Here is a 20,033-nt window from a genome sequence, read left to right on the forward strand (position 1 = left end):
ACTTACTCACTCAGTCTAGGGTTTTCACAAGAGATCATACGGCTTCCAATAAAAGGAGGCGATCATCTTGTTATTCAGGGATTCCCACCTCTACCACCAGCATTCCCTCCTTTATGTGGTTCGTGACCTGGATTTGGCCCTGGCTCATGGTAATCTAACATTGCATCGAGTGAAATGAGCAGCTTTCTCCCAGCTTTTATCATCTGCGGATTAACCACCTTATAAACATGATTAAGAACAAGATCAAACTAAATCCCCAAATCATACGGTTTGTTTGTATGATCAAATATCGATTATATAGTTTTAATTACCTCAAGCTCAGGACCACTTGAGTAGGTGAGCTCCATTCCATCCTTGAAGCTGTCAGCTGTGCCTACAGATTAATTAAAACAAAAGGGTTTGATTTATATTCTAACTCAGCTTCAGAAAACTTGAAGCTAATGAATGGTATTTGCAAATCTTACCCGAAACCGAAAAGTTGAAGAGCAAGAGGAGTACGATGCAAATCTTGACTTGAGGAAGCATCTTAGGGTTTGTATGTTCTTTCCCTAGCTTATTTTCTTTCCCTAGTTCAGTGCTTGGAGGAGAAGTGCAGAAGTCTTGCTTTTTATAATTGTAAGTGGGAGGAAATGGAACCAAAAAAGAGGTAGAGTCATAATGACTCTTACACAAAAGCTTCTTGAATAATAATTTTTTCGAGTTCAAATCTTCTGCACCTATCCTTGCATGTGGTTTCTTTGTGGTCTATTTACTTGAGTGACACATAATTTAGGGAAAAAGAAGTTTCCAACCCATAATGCATGGATAGAAACTCAACACTATATCCACTGTATATGATATTGAATCACATGCACACATGTCCTTTTACTAACTTCAACTACAACTGTTAACTTGACAATACCAAAAATAAAAAATAAATTAAATATTAAAAATAAATAAATGAACCCTAGCAGCCACCAGCATTCCCATTCCCGACGACAGCCACCATACCTCGCCGCCGTACTTCCTCTCATCTACATCGCCGAACAGGCCGTTTTCCTCTTTCAAAATTGCCGCACCATGTTTAAGATTCAGATAGATATCGATCGAACCCATTACCGCTAAATCAAACAAAATCGTTGATGTTTACTCTCCCTCCTCTGCTAACCAGCGATGCAACCAAAAGCAACCACATATTCTCAAACGGGTGCTCATTCGTCGCCTAAACGCACAGTCCACCACCACCGGCAGCCAGCCCAGCTTCCTCTAGCGGCAAGTCCCACCCCCTTCTTCCTTGCAAATAAACCGCGTCATCTCACTTCCTTGGAATACGCTCACGTGTACCTTACCTCTCCCTCTCCTCTGTGTGTGTGTGTGTGTGTAACATCACGTCTCTCCCCGAACAAGACCCGAGAAAGTCTATCTACAACATCACTAGTTCAAAAGCCAAACCAAAATCCCAGAAATAAAATTATCTTAAAAGTTCCTAAAGTCTCAGTTTGGTTGATTAATTTCAAATTACTTGTGCTTAGACCTTAAAAATCACGACCACCCAAATGGGATCTTCATTCCTGCTTCTAGATCTCCCTTCTCAAATTTCAAATCTTAAGTCAAGCAAACCAAATCCCAAATTATGTATTATGGTTTGTGGTGGAGTCGGAGGCCCGAGAACTTAACGAACTCTCGATATGACATCTCCACGTGTCGACATCTCTTAGCCCTGGGAAAAAAATAGGTGGGATATTGGTTGTTACAGGCGGCGGGGCATGGTGGCTGTCGTCGGGGTTGGGGATGCTGGTGGCTGTCATCAGGGTTGGGATGCTGGTGGCTGCTAGGGTTTATTTATATTTTCTTGAATAGTAAGTTTAATTTTTATTTTTGATATTGTTGTCAAGTTACCAGTGTTGGTTGGAGTTAGTAGAAGGAAATTTGTCACTCAAGTAGAAATGTCACAGAGAAGCTACAAACAAAAAAATGGGTACGAAAAAATTTGAACTCAATTTTTTCAGTGTACTCGGAACACATAATCATGTGTTGTTGTTATGCAACTTACACTATAACACATGAATTTGGTTTTTGATAAACATATTAACCATGTCATCCACCATTATTAATTATAACACGTGATGAGTACATCACGTGACTTGTGTTTCCAGCACCTTATAGAAAATTTATCTTTTGTGATATAATTTTGAAAATTACTTACCAAACACAAAAGATATGAGTTTAGATACATACAATGCACCTTATCCCCCACCTCAAAGTCAACTCCACTCAAGTTCCTTAACATGAAATGCTTTGCTTCTCCTTTTATGTGACACACAATGCATTAGGATGGAATGTGTGGGACAAATACAACACATATGCTTGTGGGTTTTCTTCATCTTTTGGAATTTACTTCCCCTTTTGATATATCAAACTATTCATTAGGCTTCTAGCTTTAATTTGTGGGTCACTTTCAGGTGTTAGGTCTCGTTCCATACATATATCTAGTGTACCTTCTGGCAATTAGTTTATTTCATGAGCACTATTTGATATTAATTTGTGTCTTTTGGCTAAAAAAAAAGCACACGTATACAAATTATATATTATAATAAAGATGTGACGATTAACTTGGCTAAGAAAAGCACACGTATACAAATTATATATTATAATAAAGATGTGACGATTAACTGCACCTTATGATGACGTTGCTGTTGATCATAGAGCATAAATTGGAGTTCCGTGTTTGAAGTATTTAGCACAAATAAGGAGTACTGGTGCTTTTGTTCTAACTGATCACACTGTTCGTTACATCCATCTCAGTACAATTTTGAAATTAGGGTTTATCCCTTTTGTTTGCTTCTTCTGACTCTAATTTTTTTTCTCCCTCTTTTTGCAATAACCTGTAGAACCGACACCTATTGCCCCTTGCTCAACTTAATTATTCACATCTTATGAGCATGAGTCCTAAATGGGTGGCACAAAAAATTCCCAAAACCATTTTTAATGAGGATTCATAGTTTAATTAATGAGTTAAGCTGGCTCCTGTTGCTTTTAGATTAATCACTTCCAATTAATTTAACGAGGGTTTTATTTTGATTATGCTGGCCCTTGCAGGAATTCTTTTAAATGGTTAAAATGATGAAGATTCCCTTCAGGTTGTCGGGTAACATCATAACAATGGCCTACTTCCCAAACGCAAAAAGCTTTCCTGGAATTAACAATCCAATGCGCTCATCCCAGGAAACTGATCAGAAAGAATTAGAAATCCTTTTCTGCCTTATGTGTTTTATTTTTGGAAGACTTTGGATGCAGTCATTAGTTATGAATATTCTTTGATTGAAATTTTGTTGGTTTTTAATTTTTTATCGAGGTCCCTGAAATCAATGTGATAATTTATTTTTATGTACGTTACTATATTTTTTAAATTAAAAATTAGAAATTAGAAATTTTAGTTGTTTATATAAATTAGATTTTAAATAATAATAAAAACCATAATTTGTGGGATTAAAAATATTAAAATGTAAATATATTATTGTGTGTGTATATATATAAACATGGGTACAATCATCAAAATTAACCAAAAAAATTATTGTATCAAAACATGGGTACATTCTTCAAAATCACAAAAAAAAAAAAAAAAAAAAAAAAGAAGATATTAGGCTTAATAACATCAGTAAATTTTTCGATTAAACTTGACATGGATACATTTTAAAATCAAAGAAAAAAGAATGTACCCATATAAGTTTAAAAATGGATTTAAAAAAATTGAATATACTTTATATAAAAGAAAATGGTACATTTTACATATAACAAATTGGTATATTTAAGAATGAGTACATTTTAAGATTAAAAAGTTTTACATCAATTGGTACATAGACCAAAAAAAAAAAATATATATATATATATATGTGTGTGTGTGTGTGTGTGTGTGTGTGTGTGTGTGTGTACAAATACAAATAAACATTAAAAAATATGGGCACAAAAAGAAATTAATATATGGGTACAAATTAAAAAAGAATTATAAATTAAAAATGGGTACAAACTAAAACTAAAAATATATGATAAAAAATTTAGTCATAATTTTATTATTGAAATAATTAATGGTGTTATTAATACCCAAGGACCTTGATCAAAAATTGAAAAGGAATAGGATTTTAATCAATGGAATATCAAAAGGTAGGATGAGAACCTAATTTCTCCTTTATTTTTTTTCATGCATAAAACACATGATCACGTTATAACATTAGCACGTGATGCCATAGTAACGATGTACTTTTGTCATGTAAGTTATTTCTTTGTTCTAAAGGTGAATTGGTAAACTCATGTTTCCACTTTTGTTAAGGGAGATTTTGGATGCAATCCCTAACTATTAATGTTTTTTTTTATTTATTAAAACCTTATTGGTTTTCATATTTTAGATGCGGTCTTTAACTATCAATGTTTTTTTTACTAAAACCTTATTGGTTTTCAGTTTTATATTGAAGTCTCTAACATTAGTGTAATAATGTATTTCTATGTAGCTTATTTTATTTTTTTAATTAAAATTTTAATTTGTAGTTGTTTATCTTAATGAGATTTTAAATATAACTCATAATTTGTGGGATTAAAAATACTAAAAGATAAATTATACTTTCTAATATATTGTACATATATATATATATATATATATGTATGTATGTATGTATATAAACATCGGTACATTCTTCGAAACCACAAAAAAAAAAAAAAAAAAAAGGATATTAGGCTTAATAGCATTAGTAAATTTCTTCAATTAAACTTGTCATGGTTGCATTCTCAAAGCAACAAAAAAGATTGTACGCATACAAGTTTAAAAGGATTAGAAAAAAATTGAATGGATTTTATATAAAAAAAAATGGGTACATTTTATATTAAAAAGGGTACATTTTACATATAACAAATTGGTATATTTAGGAATGAATACATTTAAGATTAAAAACCTGAAAAGTTAACTGAATGGGTACATTTAAGATTAAAAACTTGAAAATCTTTTTACAAAAAATTAATGGCTACAAACTATTTTAATTTTTTTTTTTTTTAATTTTGGAAATGTTTTGAATATAAATTAATTAGGAGTTTAATAAAGGTGTGAGTATTAAAAATCTAAATCAATTTTTAATTTTTATTCTAAAAAAATTATTTAACTGACATGTAAATTCATTAGTATACATGCTAGAAACTTCGATCAAAATTTAAAAACTAATAAGATTTCAGTCAATGAATATTAAGAATTAGGGACTAGATACTAATTTTTCTTTTTGTTAATATTCGTTTTTACTCTTAGGTTATTTCTAGCATGGCATTCCATGAAAAACGCGTTGGAAATGTCATCCTTTTACTTCATCGTGCTTGTAGAGAGGGATCCGTGATGCATTTCAATTGTGGTTATCAAATCATTATATCCCACAAACACGTTCTCAAGAGTTGACTTGTGAACTTTGACAGCTTCATCGATCCAAGAAGGAATTTAGTCACATTACTTGGCTCTCAGTGCCATCCTAGTACACAATTTCTGCAATTGGTTAATTATTATCCACATCCACTGTAGCTTAAGTTTTACTCTTTGCTTTAATGCCAACACCTTTCATTTCAGCGCTTTATAATTATATCTGGACGTCAACATATCAAGATGCTAATTTCAACTACTTCATACTAATCAAACTAAATCATGCTTTTTCTTCAGGTATTGTATTACTGATCGATGCTAACGCGAGACCCGCAAACTTTTTTATTCTGTATGTGTTAGTAAACCCATGAATAGGAGAAAATTTTCATTGTGATTAGAACATGGGTGGTACACCACGTGTTTTAATACAAGTAGTGAGAAATTTTATTTTTTAAGTTATTAACTTTTTAACACACATATCCCACCATTTATATAATAACATGTGGTATACCACCCTGTGTTCCAATCACACTGAAAAATCTCTCATTGAAAAGTCAGAAAACATAGTAACTTCAATAGCTATATTCTAGGCCAGGTTCTAAAAATGCGCTAGCCGAGGGGCGGGTAAGGACCTAGCGCCTAGGCATCTAAGCGGGGACTAGGCGGGGACATAGACCCTTTTTTAACTTTTAATTAAATTTATTATACAACATAAATAAATGTCTACTTATACTTAAAAAAACACATAATTGTATTGGGATACATAAATTGCAAAGTAGAACGATATGTAGATTATAAAGTATTAGAACATATTAAAAACATGTGAAACAAGCATATAATGAGTGTTCATCTAAGTATTCAACAAGTCTCTTACAATTTATTGAAAAAATAAAATGCAAAATACAAGTTATCTATTTTTTATCAAAGTGAGAGTCGCGACTTAGGCAGGTCTTGGCGGGCGCCTAGGCAGGCAACTAGGCTGGTCTAGGAGCCTTTTCTTAATTTTCAAACACCTAAAAATTAATTGGAGTGATGACCAGGTGCCTAGCGCCTAGATAGAGCTTAAACGGAGATTTTTAGAAAAGTGATTCTAGGTATAAGCAAACATGCATGCCACTCATGTTACTGAATGAATGAAAAAGAGTATGTCATCGAATAACTAAAACTACATCAAGTAATAGGAATTTAGCAAATACACTTTCACGTAGGTTTACATCTTAAAATTTGAGTATTGGTGTAATATTATTGCATAAAGTCATTTCATTAATGGAAGACATGATTTGTAATATGCAATACGACTCGTCAAGAGGATACGAAGACTATATATAGGTCAATACAATAATCTCGAGAATAATATTAATTATTAATAATAATACAATCCATTGACCATTGGTACATTTTGCTCAGTTCAACCCTCTTCCATTCCTGCAGTGTCTCCGGTCATTTCTATCACTACCAATAACCCCATTGTTGCCTTTCTTCAAAAATATATTTCACCTTCTTTATTTATGGCATAAAAAGGAGAACGTACTCTATATAGTAAAAACAGATACTAATTACCAATTAAGGATATATAATGATGTGATCTTCCCCTTGTTATAGTCTTATAGGCATGCATAGCTGCAGTATTTTATTGATTGGATGCTTGTTTTGGCATCAATAAGAAAATGGAGGGAGATCAGGTAGGTCTTGGCTAATTAGCACCACCTGGCCTCTTTTCATGCCTGGGATTTGGTATTGGCTTTTCATAGTCTAGCATTGCATTCACTGCCACCAGCTCTCTCATCTCCATCTCAACATAAACCTTCAAGATAAACATGTATATAGAGTACAAATTAGCTATAAAATTAACCAAAATGTTTTTAAAAGAATATCTGTGCATATAAACATATTTTTTCTTGGGGAGACGTATTCTCTCCTACACACCGTTCTCTATGTTTAGTCTTTCGGCTGAATAAATAATAAAGGGACAAAAGTAAAAGAAGAGAGTGCAGAAAGAGAAACGGAGTGTGCAGAAAAAGAAACGGGAGTGTGTGGATTTCATTTCTTTTCTTCGTGCAGAAAAAGAAACGGGAGTTACCTTGCTTGACGGAGGGTTTGAAGGACTTACACCATGCTTGAAGCCTTTGACTCTGCTGCCTGCAGGAAATAAAAAATTAAATAAACACACACACACACACACATATATATATAAAATACTCATTGTAAACCTAATTAACTGATAGTCCGGTAACGCCTATATACTATATTAACATATTCTCAGACCTGAAGAAATGTCGAAAAGGAGTAAGAGAATGACAGCAAAGGTTTTGATACTACGATCCATGCTGAATGCGATGTCAGAATGGCACGCTAAGATTTGAGGAGGAAGAGGGTTGTGCTAGCTAGCTTTTATACTGTTGGTAAAGGAGATGCATCGATTCATCACTATTTTCATGGTGCAACTGCAACTTACTCCATAGTGGTGATCCATTTCTTTCCCAACCATTACGAAGTCAACTACACTAACTTCTCTTGTGTAATTATGCCCTAAACTTTTAATTAAGATACCAAATCATATATGGACTTATCCAAAAAGTTTAATAATTTATCGACACAAACAAAATTGCTTCTTGCATGCATGGCTTAACCTTCACATTTTCTCTTGTTGCTTTTACTAGTAGGATATATTGCGTCACTCGATCTATATTTTGGTATTTTTCAAACCTTTGTTTCTATTTTCTTTTCCTTTTTACCAAGCTCCATGCAACGGGGAGGTGCCACTTGGGTTGCAAAAACTTACTTGCTATTGCCATGCCAATTACAACATTTGAAAAATGGACTACAACTTTGTTAAAGTAAACAACTATTTGAAGCTGTTATTGGCAGGGTCGTCATTCGCACTCATTCCTAGTGTTCAAACCCCCTTCGAGCGCTTCTCGAGCTTTCTCTTTCTTTCCTCGAGTAATGTTTGAACACTCCTTGAACGGTTAAAATTCTCAAATTATATTCTTAGAATCTTAAGTAAGCTAGTCTCTAACGTGTCGAAAATTTGACCAGTTTTCAAACTTTCAATTACTATTAGATTAGTAACCGTTGCTTTTCATCTGTTTTCTTGCTCATCAACTGAAGTTTCCAACTTATGAACTATTGCCAAAGCATTTAAAGGGCTAGATTACAAGCACCTTAATTTGGTATTCGCATTGAAAATAGAGAAAACGCCATGGTTACGGTAAATGTACATCGAATCAATAGCTTACATTAAAGGTGCATTCAATCAATCATTCTATAGGTGGACAATAATTTCAAAGATTTGATTGAGTGAGTGACCCCTTGTACTATGCAGTATGCACAATCAGAAGAACAGCTGAAACAGTTTGCCTTGATTTCCACTATGGGAGGCTTGAAAGCACTCTTGAAAAAAGCACTTTCATATGCATCTATATAGGTGCATCCATGGCCATTGACCCCCACCCCCTTTAGTAGTATATGCATGTGTGCCCTTCTTTAGCTTAATTTGTCCTCTTTTCAACTTGCTGCAGATCATACATCATTAAATTATTGTTCATCTTGCATGCTTACAACTTTATCACAAGTAACAATAATTCTCCACATATATATGTATATTTCTTCCTATATCTTGCAGTTGCATGCTAGCTTTTCTCTTTCTTCTGTGATAGTTCATATTGTACAGTAATAAGCAGACTGCATTTTCTCAAGGTCCCAATTAGGAGAGTAAAGGAATGATCTAAAAATGCAGAGATCCACTTCATTTTGCTTACTATATATCAAAATCAAATGATGATATTTGAATATGTCATCTCTCATTTTAAAGTGGACCGTACAACTCTCAACTGAACCATCTTTTTCGATCATTGTTTGGTGTACTAAAAAGACGGTCATGGGTTTGAGCCTTGGCACAATGGAAAGATAGTTTTTTTGTGACCAAAATGTCATAGGTTCGAGTCGTAAAAACAGCCTCTTTGCAAAGTAAGGGTAAGGCCGTTTCCACCAACCCTCCCAAAATGGAGAAATTGTTGGCTTGAGATCGCCCTTCTTAAAAAGACGTCACATGATATTAATTATCATTCTACTCAAATTATAACCTGTAAATTTTCTTTTCATTAAACATGTTTTTCATCTTGATTATAATACGTGAAACACACCACATAATTTGTGTTTCCTTTATCTATAAAAAATTCCTCCTCTCTTTCCCTCAGAAACTAGCACCAATCACCACACTGTTCTGTGTCGGCAGCACAATATGTGAATCAAATTCTCGATGTTTGATGATGAATCTCAAACAGAAGAGCCAACTTTTTTCATAGCTGACTTTGTTGATTCAATCAATTTGGATGAACTCACGTCTACAAAGGTGGGTGACGAGAGTGCTCTATCAATATGCATGCTTCTGCTGTCTTAGATAAATAAAGGGCGACAAAGAGAAGAGATTCATGAGTCCTTCTCCTGCTTTTTTCCATCAGAATTCAGATGACCAACACTTGTCCTAAACATATCTCGTGATGGAGTGGGCCTGAAGAATATAAATAATCTCTCTTGTGCTGTGGAATATACCAGCTACATCAACATTTATTCATGTTGAAATGCAAGAGTTGATAACCACCATACAATTAATATGTGCACCAAATCTATATGTGATGCATATTTGAGGAGTGTTAGATCAATCGCGCACATGCACTTGCAGATGGTACTTATGATGATTTGATTGTTCTTGCTCTATGAGTAATTTACGTATAAAAGATGAGATTCATTGATCTTAGCATTGTTTTTTTTTTTATTATTATTATCAATCGTTGTGGCACATAATATCACAAAATTAGATATTATGACAAATAAATGAAACAATTTCATATATGTTGAGGTCAAGAATTTAAAATTTAGGGTTTACTAAACTTTTATACCTTTTGAAGTTTGGAGTATTTACAAAATAGGTCATAAAGTTTTAGTTTTCTCATTTGCATTGTAAGGTATTGAATTGTATCAGTTTATACATGTGGTCGGAATGGTTGTAGGATCCATCATATAATTGACGACATGATGAGTACCATATCCTTATTCGTGTCAACTTGTAGGCCATATTTGCACCAAATTGACAAAATAACTTTTCAATTTAATACAGGATTAGATGTTCAAGAAGGCAAAACGTATAAATTGATACAATTTTGCAATATGAAAAAATTAGAACTGCATGACCCATTATAAAAATCACCTCAAAACTTAAGGGGGTAAAATGAAGTTAGCTCTAAAGTTTATTTATTCTCCTCTCTAACTCCTTTTATATTTACAACAATTTTTTGTGCCCTTTGAACCATCGGTTAAAGCACGATGTGTGCATCACTAATTTTTTTGAAAATGACAGTCATAACATGTGAATAAAATGTTCTTAAAAATAATGAATATAAAAGCTATAAGCATTTGCCTTTCGAGCTGATGGCGAAAACAGAAACACTTTGCACACCAGGTAATGATATCAACATCGATAGCTATTTCGTTTTTAGTATTTGGTTTTTATTGAGAAAAGCATATGAAGAACATACGAGTTAACGGAAGGTGGTGGGAGTGGGTAAAAATAGTTCTCATTTTTCTTTCCTTGTATATTTCTTCTACAATTTACGTTTCAATCTGAGGCCAGGCAGGTTCGAGCATTTTGGCCCCAACAAAAATTAACACTGAAATTTCACGATAAATATCGGCTTTAAGTAGAAAAAAGATTTTTAATGTTTGAATTACAGTAGAGCTAACGATAAGCCAACCATTCTTAAAATATGAGGAAGGCAATGATGCTTACAAATTTACAACACAATGTATCAACTCTCTGCAGAAGAACTATAATTAACAGAATTATCGACGGGAAACTGACGCATTACTACGTATTCACATCAAACGAGGAACAGGGGGTGTAAGAATATAACATTTGTTATGAATGATGAAAGTGGTAGATAATCGGTCCCTAACAATATGCAGAAGCCATTCCAAATTTCGCGACATCTGAAAGGGAAGTGGGAGACCGACGTGTATCAGGCATTGCATCAACTTCTAGCTTGGCTCGAAAGGCATTGGCATCAGACATTTGCCTCACAAAACGAGTAAAATGGACCCAGTTATGAAATTCGAACATGTTCTTGTCCATCCTCACAAAGTTGAACGAAAAAGAGGGTTTTTCTAGACCAGATGAGTAATACTTTGACATCCTTACCACCTGTTGAAGCGATTGGTTGTCCAATCTGGCTGCAGAAGTTTCACCTTCCAAGGGTATATCACATACCCTAGCAGCTGAGAGCAGCTGTCTGAGAAGGCTTTCCGGGCTGCTGACTGCGTTCATCTTCCTCTCTTCCACATCTTGCAATTCAAAACATGAGCAGCACAAAGTAAAGCCGTACTTTGCCAACATGCGAACAATTGGTAAGTATCCATCTCTTGTTGAAGTATTGTAATAGCCAGCTGTTAACTCTGATGGGTGAGATTTAGTGCGATAATGCCAGTGCATCCCAGCTAATTTTACTGACGTACTAGCCTCTGTACCCCGGAAAATGGTCTCGGCTTCCCTGCATATCCTTTCTCCATGCAGAAGCAGCATTCCCGAGTACCATTCAAGAAAAAATGTACCATATGATGTATTCCAGGATCCATCATCACTTCTGAAGAACTCTGTCAGTTCAGGATCCTGCATCAAATTGGCAGCACCAATAGGGCCCCCATTTCCCCATTCGGGAATCCCAATCTCTCTTGCACATGCATTGAGAGATGCAAGCATATACTGGCCAGAAAATTAAAGAGAAAACTGGATCAATACAGGGGAAAATAATACGATTATCAGGTCAAATTAATAGCAACGAAGGTCACTAGTGCATCCTCATTCAGGCATAGACAGAAATCCAAGTATTAGCTAGTAAATGAAGTTTAGCATTCCCTCCTACCTTGTCATAACACTGAAACTCTCCAAGCTCACGAGATCGCCAAGCCCATGTTAACTTCTGGATAGGGCAGGAAGGGTATCTTAATTCACCAGCAGGACCCATCCCAACTCGAATTCCCTGCAAGAGGAGATCGCTTAATTTAACTTTTGAGGATTATACAAATATGACTACAGCCTTGATGTGCTCAATCATTCAGTTCGTATTATCTTACTGTTATGACAAGACCAAGAAAAGGTCTAAAAGTGTCTCTGAAGTTCCTCATAAAATCTGCATATGCTTGGACTGGTGAACGTCCCCGCAGAACAGGAAGCATATCACACCCGAGAGAAAGGTATTCCACATTTCTTCTTCCAAATCTGTCAGAATATACTAAATCTGGATCCCTATCAATCTCCTCCAGTACCCACAGAGGAAGATGAATCCTTCAGTGCACAAAAGGACAAGATTCAGCATCCAAGTAGGTAATAAACTAGCCAACAGAACATTCATGAAAAACGCGGCTAATGGCAGTGGCACAGCTCATGCTCTTAAAAATCACTCACCTCATAAGTTGTAAATGATATGTAAGAAGCAAATAAAGTTCGGTGAAACAGCACAACAAAATGCCAGAGAAGGTACATCAGCCAACTGGTCTTAATTGCTACCTTTAAGTCTTGAGCTATATCTTAAAGTTCCACGAACATCAAGCAATCTGTGCCCATGTAAGTAATAATTCATTTGATCCAATTACGAGGACACTCAAGACATCTCCGAAGATCTAAAGACTAGAACGAATATCACCCGCGAATTGTTTACAATACTATGGACTTTAGACTTTAATTGGTAAATCTCAATCTTCAAACGATTACAACCAATGAATCTGCCTTAGATCATTTATTATCTCAAATCTTCAAACAATTACAACGAATGAATCCGCTTTAGATCATTTATTATCGCGGAGACACAATCAATAAAGATTAAAAGAAAACCGCTGCGGATTTTCCTGGAACCAATGAATCCTTATAGGGTGACAAACCATTCATTTCATATTTCAAGTTCAAGATTTGCAGTATACCCAATCCTCAAAAAACACAATTGGCCAAAACAAAGAATACAATACAGAATTATACTGTTTAATTGCTGTATTTAAGATTCCAAACAGCAAGCAAATTAATCCCATTAAAAAAAATGCATATCCAATACAAATAAAGAAAACGCAGTAACTAAAGACCAATTAGGCATATAAATAACACGATTAAATTAAGTTAATTGAAACCTGAGAACACAAATACAAAACTAACCAATGAGAGTCCTCCGGCCCAGTGCCGCACTGATGAAACGCCAAGACGGCCCGAACCTTCAACCCGCAGCGTCGAGCCAGAGAGACGATCTCCAAGTAGCCTTCCCAATTGTAAAGCATGGGCTGATCCCTCTCCACCAGGCCCCACCACACCTCCATGACCACGCCTTCCACTCCGGCCGCGGCGAGGGCCTTCAACGACTGAACCATGGCCTTGGGCCTCCGGACCGCGCCCCGTGTCCCCACGGAATCCACAGGCAGCGTGACGAACACCGGCGATCCTCTCCGGCGACGCTGCTGAGAGAAGCCGTGGAAGAGCTCGTACTGGAGGTCGCCGTTGTCCGGCGAGACCGAGCCGCCGCCGGCGGAAGATTTGGACGAGTTAAGCCGAGCGGAAAGGGCGAGCCGACGAGTTAGGGAGTGAGGTTTGGGTCGGTAAGCGGGGGAGAAAATGGAAGGGATGCGAGTGAAGGTGGAGGGAGACTCGGTACGGGTGCGGCAGAAGGAGGCGGAGAAGGTCGGAGGGGATGAAGATGCGATCGCCATTGATGGAGGCTCGGGCCTTGGGGAATCGAAATAATGGTGGTGTGTGGTGGTTTTGTTGGGAGAAATGAATGAGCGAAGGTGAGAGAGTGACGGAAATTGCGTTAGCGGTGCGAACGCGAACGCGAACGCGGGTGTAGGTACTCACTCCCACGTCCCACAGCCACAGGGGGCGAGAGGGGAGAGAGACAGAGAGAGATACTACCAAATTATCGCATTTTCGGGGAATATGGGCTTTTGTTATTAGGCCGATTTGTTTCTTATCGGCTATGCCGACATGCCTATAATATCCAAGCCCATATGTTTCTTATCGGCTATGCCGACATGCCTATAATATCCAAGCACCGATCTAAGTGGAAGTATCCATACGTAAATATATGAAAATATTTATGAATATTAGGTCGAAATTACAGAAAATTTTCTTTAAAATTTATCAAGGGTTTGAAATCTACAATGGGTTTCGACGAATTTTATATGGTGAATCAATGAATATCGTCGATATTCAATGTTTTCCTATACCTCGCTAATATAGGGTGAAGTTTTCATTTTAACCCCATTTCCATATTGATCATTGATTTTTTAGATATTTTGACAGAATTATCGACAATTTTGTAGATATTTTAAGCATTGGTCCAAGTTGATGTTGTAATTTGGTTTTTTGATAACCAACAACAATTGCATGTGTCAAAAACTCACGTGTTATAGTATGAATAGACGATAAATACAGACGGTTTACTGTTTGGGTATCATCAGTAGAGGGCTTATATAAGATTGACTTACTATTAACGTGGCATTCCAACCCATATATAATGTCATGTGTAAATTCTTTCTAAAAGACATTACATTATTGAACCAAAACGTTGTGACAATAAATCTATTTCATATAAGTTGCTCTTCAAAAGTTGAGCAAGCGAGTAATTGGCAGTTTGGCATATTCGGGCGTTATAAATTCACCAAGTCACACTTGGAATTATACTTTTATTTGTACCTAAATTTAAATTTTCGGTCGAAACGAGTCTCGGTCGTTTTGGTCGAGTGTGATATTTGGACACGACTCTGCATCGTCGGCTTATATGTTCTTGGCCGCTGGATAGAGAAGTTGTTAAAATAATTTCCAATTTTTATTGACAGATAATATAATGATTTAATCGTTGTAATTATCTATTAATAGCGACTGGAATTATCTTGACATAAGCAAGGATACTTGGATAAAGAAATCTGGAAGCATCAAATTGTATAATTTCGTGAGTGAGCTGTTAGAAATTATATATTATAATTAATATTATAATATTTAGTTTTTGTATGAATGAAAAATATAGTCGTGTGTCATAGTTGAATTCAAATTCATGAGTTGTATCTGTTCGTTGGAACTTTAGACAACAGTCATATTGTTTCAAAATTGATGGCTTGAGTTCTATATAAACTCAAGCATCCCACCTGTCTAATAGAAAAAAAAAAAAGTTAATTCTTACTCTTGAGAAATAGGGTTTCCCCACTCTATTTCTCTCATTCTTCGTTTGTCTTCCGAGTCGTATCTTGAGAGTACTGAATATATAAAGTTCGCCAAAGTCCGAAGATTGAAGTGCTTTGACTTCGGATTATAGATTGTTGAATCTTGAGAGACAGATGCCTACCGAACTACAAGTACAAGAATATGGACGAAATTCTGTCTTTAGAACATTACATTTATACAAGCCTCAATCTCCAAGTTTGTCAGTATTTCTAACTTTCTCCCTATTTGTTTATATTAATTTTGTATACTATTGCTGTTGCGATTTTCTTTATCATTATTATTATTGTAATTCTTATGTTCTTTTCATATTTTCTAATATTGTTCCAACAATCTAAAGACATAATCTTTATGGAACAATTAGAAGATATGGATGTGAGAAATCTAATAACGTAGAAAAACTGACATCATAAGATATTGAACGAGTCTAGCCATCATTTGGAAGAAAGAAACACTTCTCTAATATATTTGCAGGTTCCTAAGATCGATGTGCATACACACACACACACACACACACACACACTCACACACATATGTATGCTGCTATAAATACATTTGGAGAAAAGGTAGTTATGATTCTATGTGGCTTCCTTTTATTGATCTAGTTTGAGACACACGGTTAGATAAACATATATGATACTCGTTGTGTCAATTTTGTCTACTTAGATTCAAGATTAAATACTTGAGTTTCAAAATGAGTGAAAATTATCTGGAATTAAACTCTAAAATCATAATTACGTAGTTACAACTTTTCAAATTGAAAAGTTGGTTACTCAATGAAACTGTATGCAACTCTACTAATATGCTTTGATCAGTTTACAGTTTGTATCTCTGGCCAGATAAAGAAACAAATTGAGAACCCATGTATGATTTGAACTGAGTTCGTACGGAAAGGTACGATCGTTTCGATCGTAGGGTCATGGATTTGGTTCATTCAAACTGTAACAATTCGGCTACTGGTTATGGAGATGATGGTTCTTTCTCAGACTGTAACCTTCGATAGTTGTGATGGTGCCCTTTGAATAGCCTCATTTTGGCTTGTAACAATTCGGTTACTGGTTATGGAGATGATAGTTCTTTCTCAGATTGTAACCTTCGGTAGTTGTGATGGTGCCCTTTGAATAACATCATTTTGGCTTCGTTATTTGAGTAGATGCACATATCTTTGGGTGAAAAGCCATCATATGATGTTTGTTGCTGAAATCGTAAAGACTTCCACAAATGCTTGAAGCGGTGCTTCATGCATATAGTTGTTCTGATGTAACCAGAAGGCAAGCAGAAATATGACAATGGTCAGAATGTCTTGTCCTTGTATATAGTCATGGGAAGTTCTTGATCTTCAATATGCAAAGAAAAGTACGCTTGTGGGCACTGCATGTATATATAAGTACGTATTTTCCATTTTTGAGTTTGCCTTTAAGGCACTCTTTTGATAGGATTTGTCTATGGATGCAAGTTTGATATCTAATTTTTTTTTTTACTAAACACAATTTCATGAAAAGGCATTCGGTGCTTTTGAATCATTTTCGATTGGTGTAGTTGGTGGTTCTGGCAAGTTCATAATCATTGTTTGGTGTGATCAAATGAATTGATTTGCATATACCACATATCTCTTAGGCCATTTCATATGAATGTGAATATGGGCGTTGCAACATTATTTTTTTTATATATTAGAGGCCTCTATCAATATTGGCAAAAAATGTTGTATCAAGAAGCTTTTGTACATGCGGCATCAAAAGTGATGTTCCATTAGTCAAGGCATAAAGCTTCATTATTTGTGATGAAGTTGCTCTCCTCTTAGTAAGATGACTATTAAATTGTGGGGGTCAAGACCTATGTTGAAGGAAATAAAGAGACTTCAAAAGTATTAGAATATTTTGCATAGTCACTTTGATAGGCCAAAACCTTAACTCAAAAGGGAATGACATTCCCTTTGTGAGGGTTCCAAATCCATCATCCATGGCAATTTGAAAGTAGGCTAAGGATGAAAGCCAAGAAGGGCTTTGTCTAGAATTGTGTGGTGAGGCATATTAAGGCCTAAGATGATAGATAGAGTCTATATATAAGAAGATAGAGTCTATATCCTAATAATTTCCTACCTTTTAAACTACAAAATGTGATCAATTCAACGATAAATTTAAGAATTAACCACAATTATGAAAGAATTGTGGAGGTCGCTTATTTATCTTTGAGATATGAGATTTGCATAAGAAGAATGGAAATGTAATTTGCTAATTGAGTGAGACAATCAAAATATCATCTCTTGTAATGAGTAATTGTTTAAGGTAGGGACCATCTTACAAATACCTTAAATGTGGGGGAAGTCCATTTCCTAGTGTTAGCAAATTACTTACCAAAGTCCCAACATACATATGTATATACACACACACACACACACACACACATACTTTTGAGGACTCAAATTTGAGAAACAACTACTCTCATATAAAATATAATTTCATAAGATAGATTGTGCACACCATTAAAGATAATCAACTTTAGTGGTACCAATTATTAACGGTTTGACTAGAGTAAGTTGATCATTGAGGGGAATGAGGCTAAAGTCAACATAACTAATGAATCAGCCAGGCGGAAACCTAACTTAGTAGATTGTAGATCCCATGGTCTAAGTTCAATAGGCAAGCTACTTGAGCATGATTCAAAGAAGTTAACACACTATATACCGCATTCCTATGATGGAAGAAGTGTGTTGTATGCAGAAGTTTTAGGGTGTATATTTACACTTAATGACAGTGATATCTTATAAATAAGAGGAATAGAGCAGACTATTCTTAATCAATGGTCACCTATGTGAGAGTAGAAGTTGGTCGCTTCTATGAGTATGAGATGGCTAAATTTTCTAAAGCTCTCATGAATTCAAGATTTGTTCAGGACCAAAATAAGCACAATCATATGAACCGTAATACATTAGTATTAATTATGTGTGTTGCTTATTGTCTTGGTTTACTGCTGCGGTAAACAGTTCAAGATTCCATATCCACTGCATCACCAAGTAAATCCGATAAGTATTCACTAGGGTAGGTTCAAGTCCAAAAAACACTTCTCCCGATGCATCTCTTGTCTGCCTGTACTCTCAAATTCTTCCTAATTTTTCATTCATGTGAGGGATTGTTGGAAATTATATATTATAATATTTAATTTTTGTATGAATGAAAAATAACAGTCGTGTGTCATAGTTGAATTCAAATTCATGAGTTGTATCTGTTCGTTGGAACTTTAGGCAACAAACATATTGTTTCAAAAATGGTGGCTTGAGTTCTATATAAAGTCAAGCATCCCACCTGGCTAATAGAAGAAGAAAAAAAGTTAATTCTTACACTTGAGAAATAGGGTTTCCCTACTCTATTTCTCTCATTCTTCGTTTTTTTTCGGAGTCGTGTCATGAGAGTACGGAATATATAAAGTTCGCCAGAGTCCGAAGATTGAAGTGCTTTGACTTCGGATTATAGATTGTTGAATCTTGGGAGACGGACGCCTACCAAACTATAAGCATAAGAGTATGGGCGAAATTCTGTCTTTAGGACATTACATTTATGTAAGCCTCAATCTCCAAGTTTGTTAGTATTTCTCACTTTCTCCCTAGTTGTTTATATTAATCTTGTATACTATTGATGTTGTGATTTTCTTTATCATTATTATTATTGTAATTCTTATGTTATTTTCATATTTTTCTAATATTGCTCCAACATGAGCTTTTTAGCAGGTACTTTTATCCCATAAGCCAAATGAATTTGGTCTTTTATGCAACCAGAATCTTTATGCATGGATACTGGGATAATTAGGAAGGAGAGAATGAGATAAAGTTCCAAGGGGCATGGTGCAATCGAAATTGCTTCTACAACTTATCATCCAAAGCATATTCAGATAAATAAGTGATTTGCAACGTAAAGAGGCCTTCAACTCAACTAATTACTCAAACACTTTAAGCGAAACTTTTTCATCCTGAGAAAAATACTAATTATCTTAAGCCCTTCATCAACATACCTTTAGTTTAGATCATTGTGTTCAACCGACAACACGTTCAATTTGGATTATCACCACTGGAGCCATAGAATCAAGCGATCAAGAAGCATCTTCAGTTTGGATTAAGAGCACTGCTTACGTTTTGTTTGGTTATCTATCCAAGTCGCAACTAATGAAAAGTTCACAATTCTTTCACCCAAAGAGGTTAGCTCATTAGCTTTCCAGCGAAGTGATATGTTCTATGATTGGTTACTCCCAGGTGCACTTTAGAGTTCGACATACAAACCGTCGAACGACATTCACGATAAATATTTTCACAAATATAGTCGAAGTTGGCGAACTTGATGCAGTAGTTCACTGAAGAACCTTGCCTTCAAGTTCTAAAACCCTAGGTCGAGAGCGTTCCTTCCTCCGCCATAATCGCTTAGTGTA

At 35.4% G+C, this 20,033-nt stretch overlaps 1 protein-coding gene across 1 annotated transcript; it reads right to left on the bottom strand.

Annotated features, from left to right (window-relative positions):
- Window positions 1-11,043: 11,043 nt before the first annotated feature.
- LOC103949270 (beta-amylase 1, chloroplastic) lies at window positions 11,044-14,240 on the bottom strand. Its single transcript, XM_009360373.3, has 4 exons — window positions 13,566-14,240; window positions 12,497-12,707; window positions 12,286-12,402; window positions 11,044-12,125 (listed from the first exon to the last, which is right to left on the bottom strand). Exons 1-4 carry the CDS (start codon window positions 14,108-14,110, stop codon window positions 11,319-11,321), a joined length of 1,680 nt encoding a protein of 559 aa, XP_009358648.1. The 5' UTR covers window positions 14,111-14,240; the 3' UTR covers window positions 11,044-11,318.
- Window positions 14,241-20,033: the final 5,793 nt, after the last annotated feature.

The sequence above is a fragment of a genome, unplaced genomic scaffold, assembly GCF_019419815.1.
Source record: "Pyrus x bretschneideri cultivar Hongxiangsu unplaced genomic scaffold, Pyrus_bretschneideri_v1 Contig3, whole genome shotgun sequence".
NCBI classification, from domain to species: Eukaryota; Viridiplantae; Streptophyta; class Magnoliopsida; order Rosales; family Rosaceae; genus Pyrus; species Pyrus x bretschneideri.

Bases quoted from the DNA above. Each gene is read 5' to 3' on its own strand.
- LOC103949270 (XM_009360373.3), bottom strand. From the start codon at position 14,110: ATGGCGATCGCATCTTCATCCCCTCCGACCTTCTCCGCCTCCTTCTGC. The intron at 12,708-13,565 runs GTTAGTTTTGTA...TGTGCACTGAAG, and splicing joins GGGCCGGAGGACTCTCATTG to GATTCATCTTCCTCTGTGGG. The intron at 12,126-12,285 runs GTAGGAGGGAAT...TTTTCTGGCCAG, and splicing joins AGTTTCAGTGTTATGACAAG to TATATGCTTGCATCTCTCAA.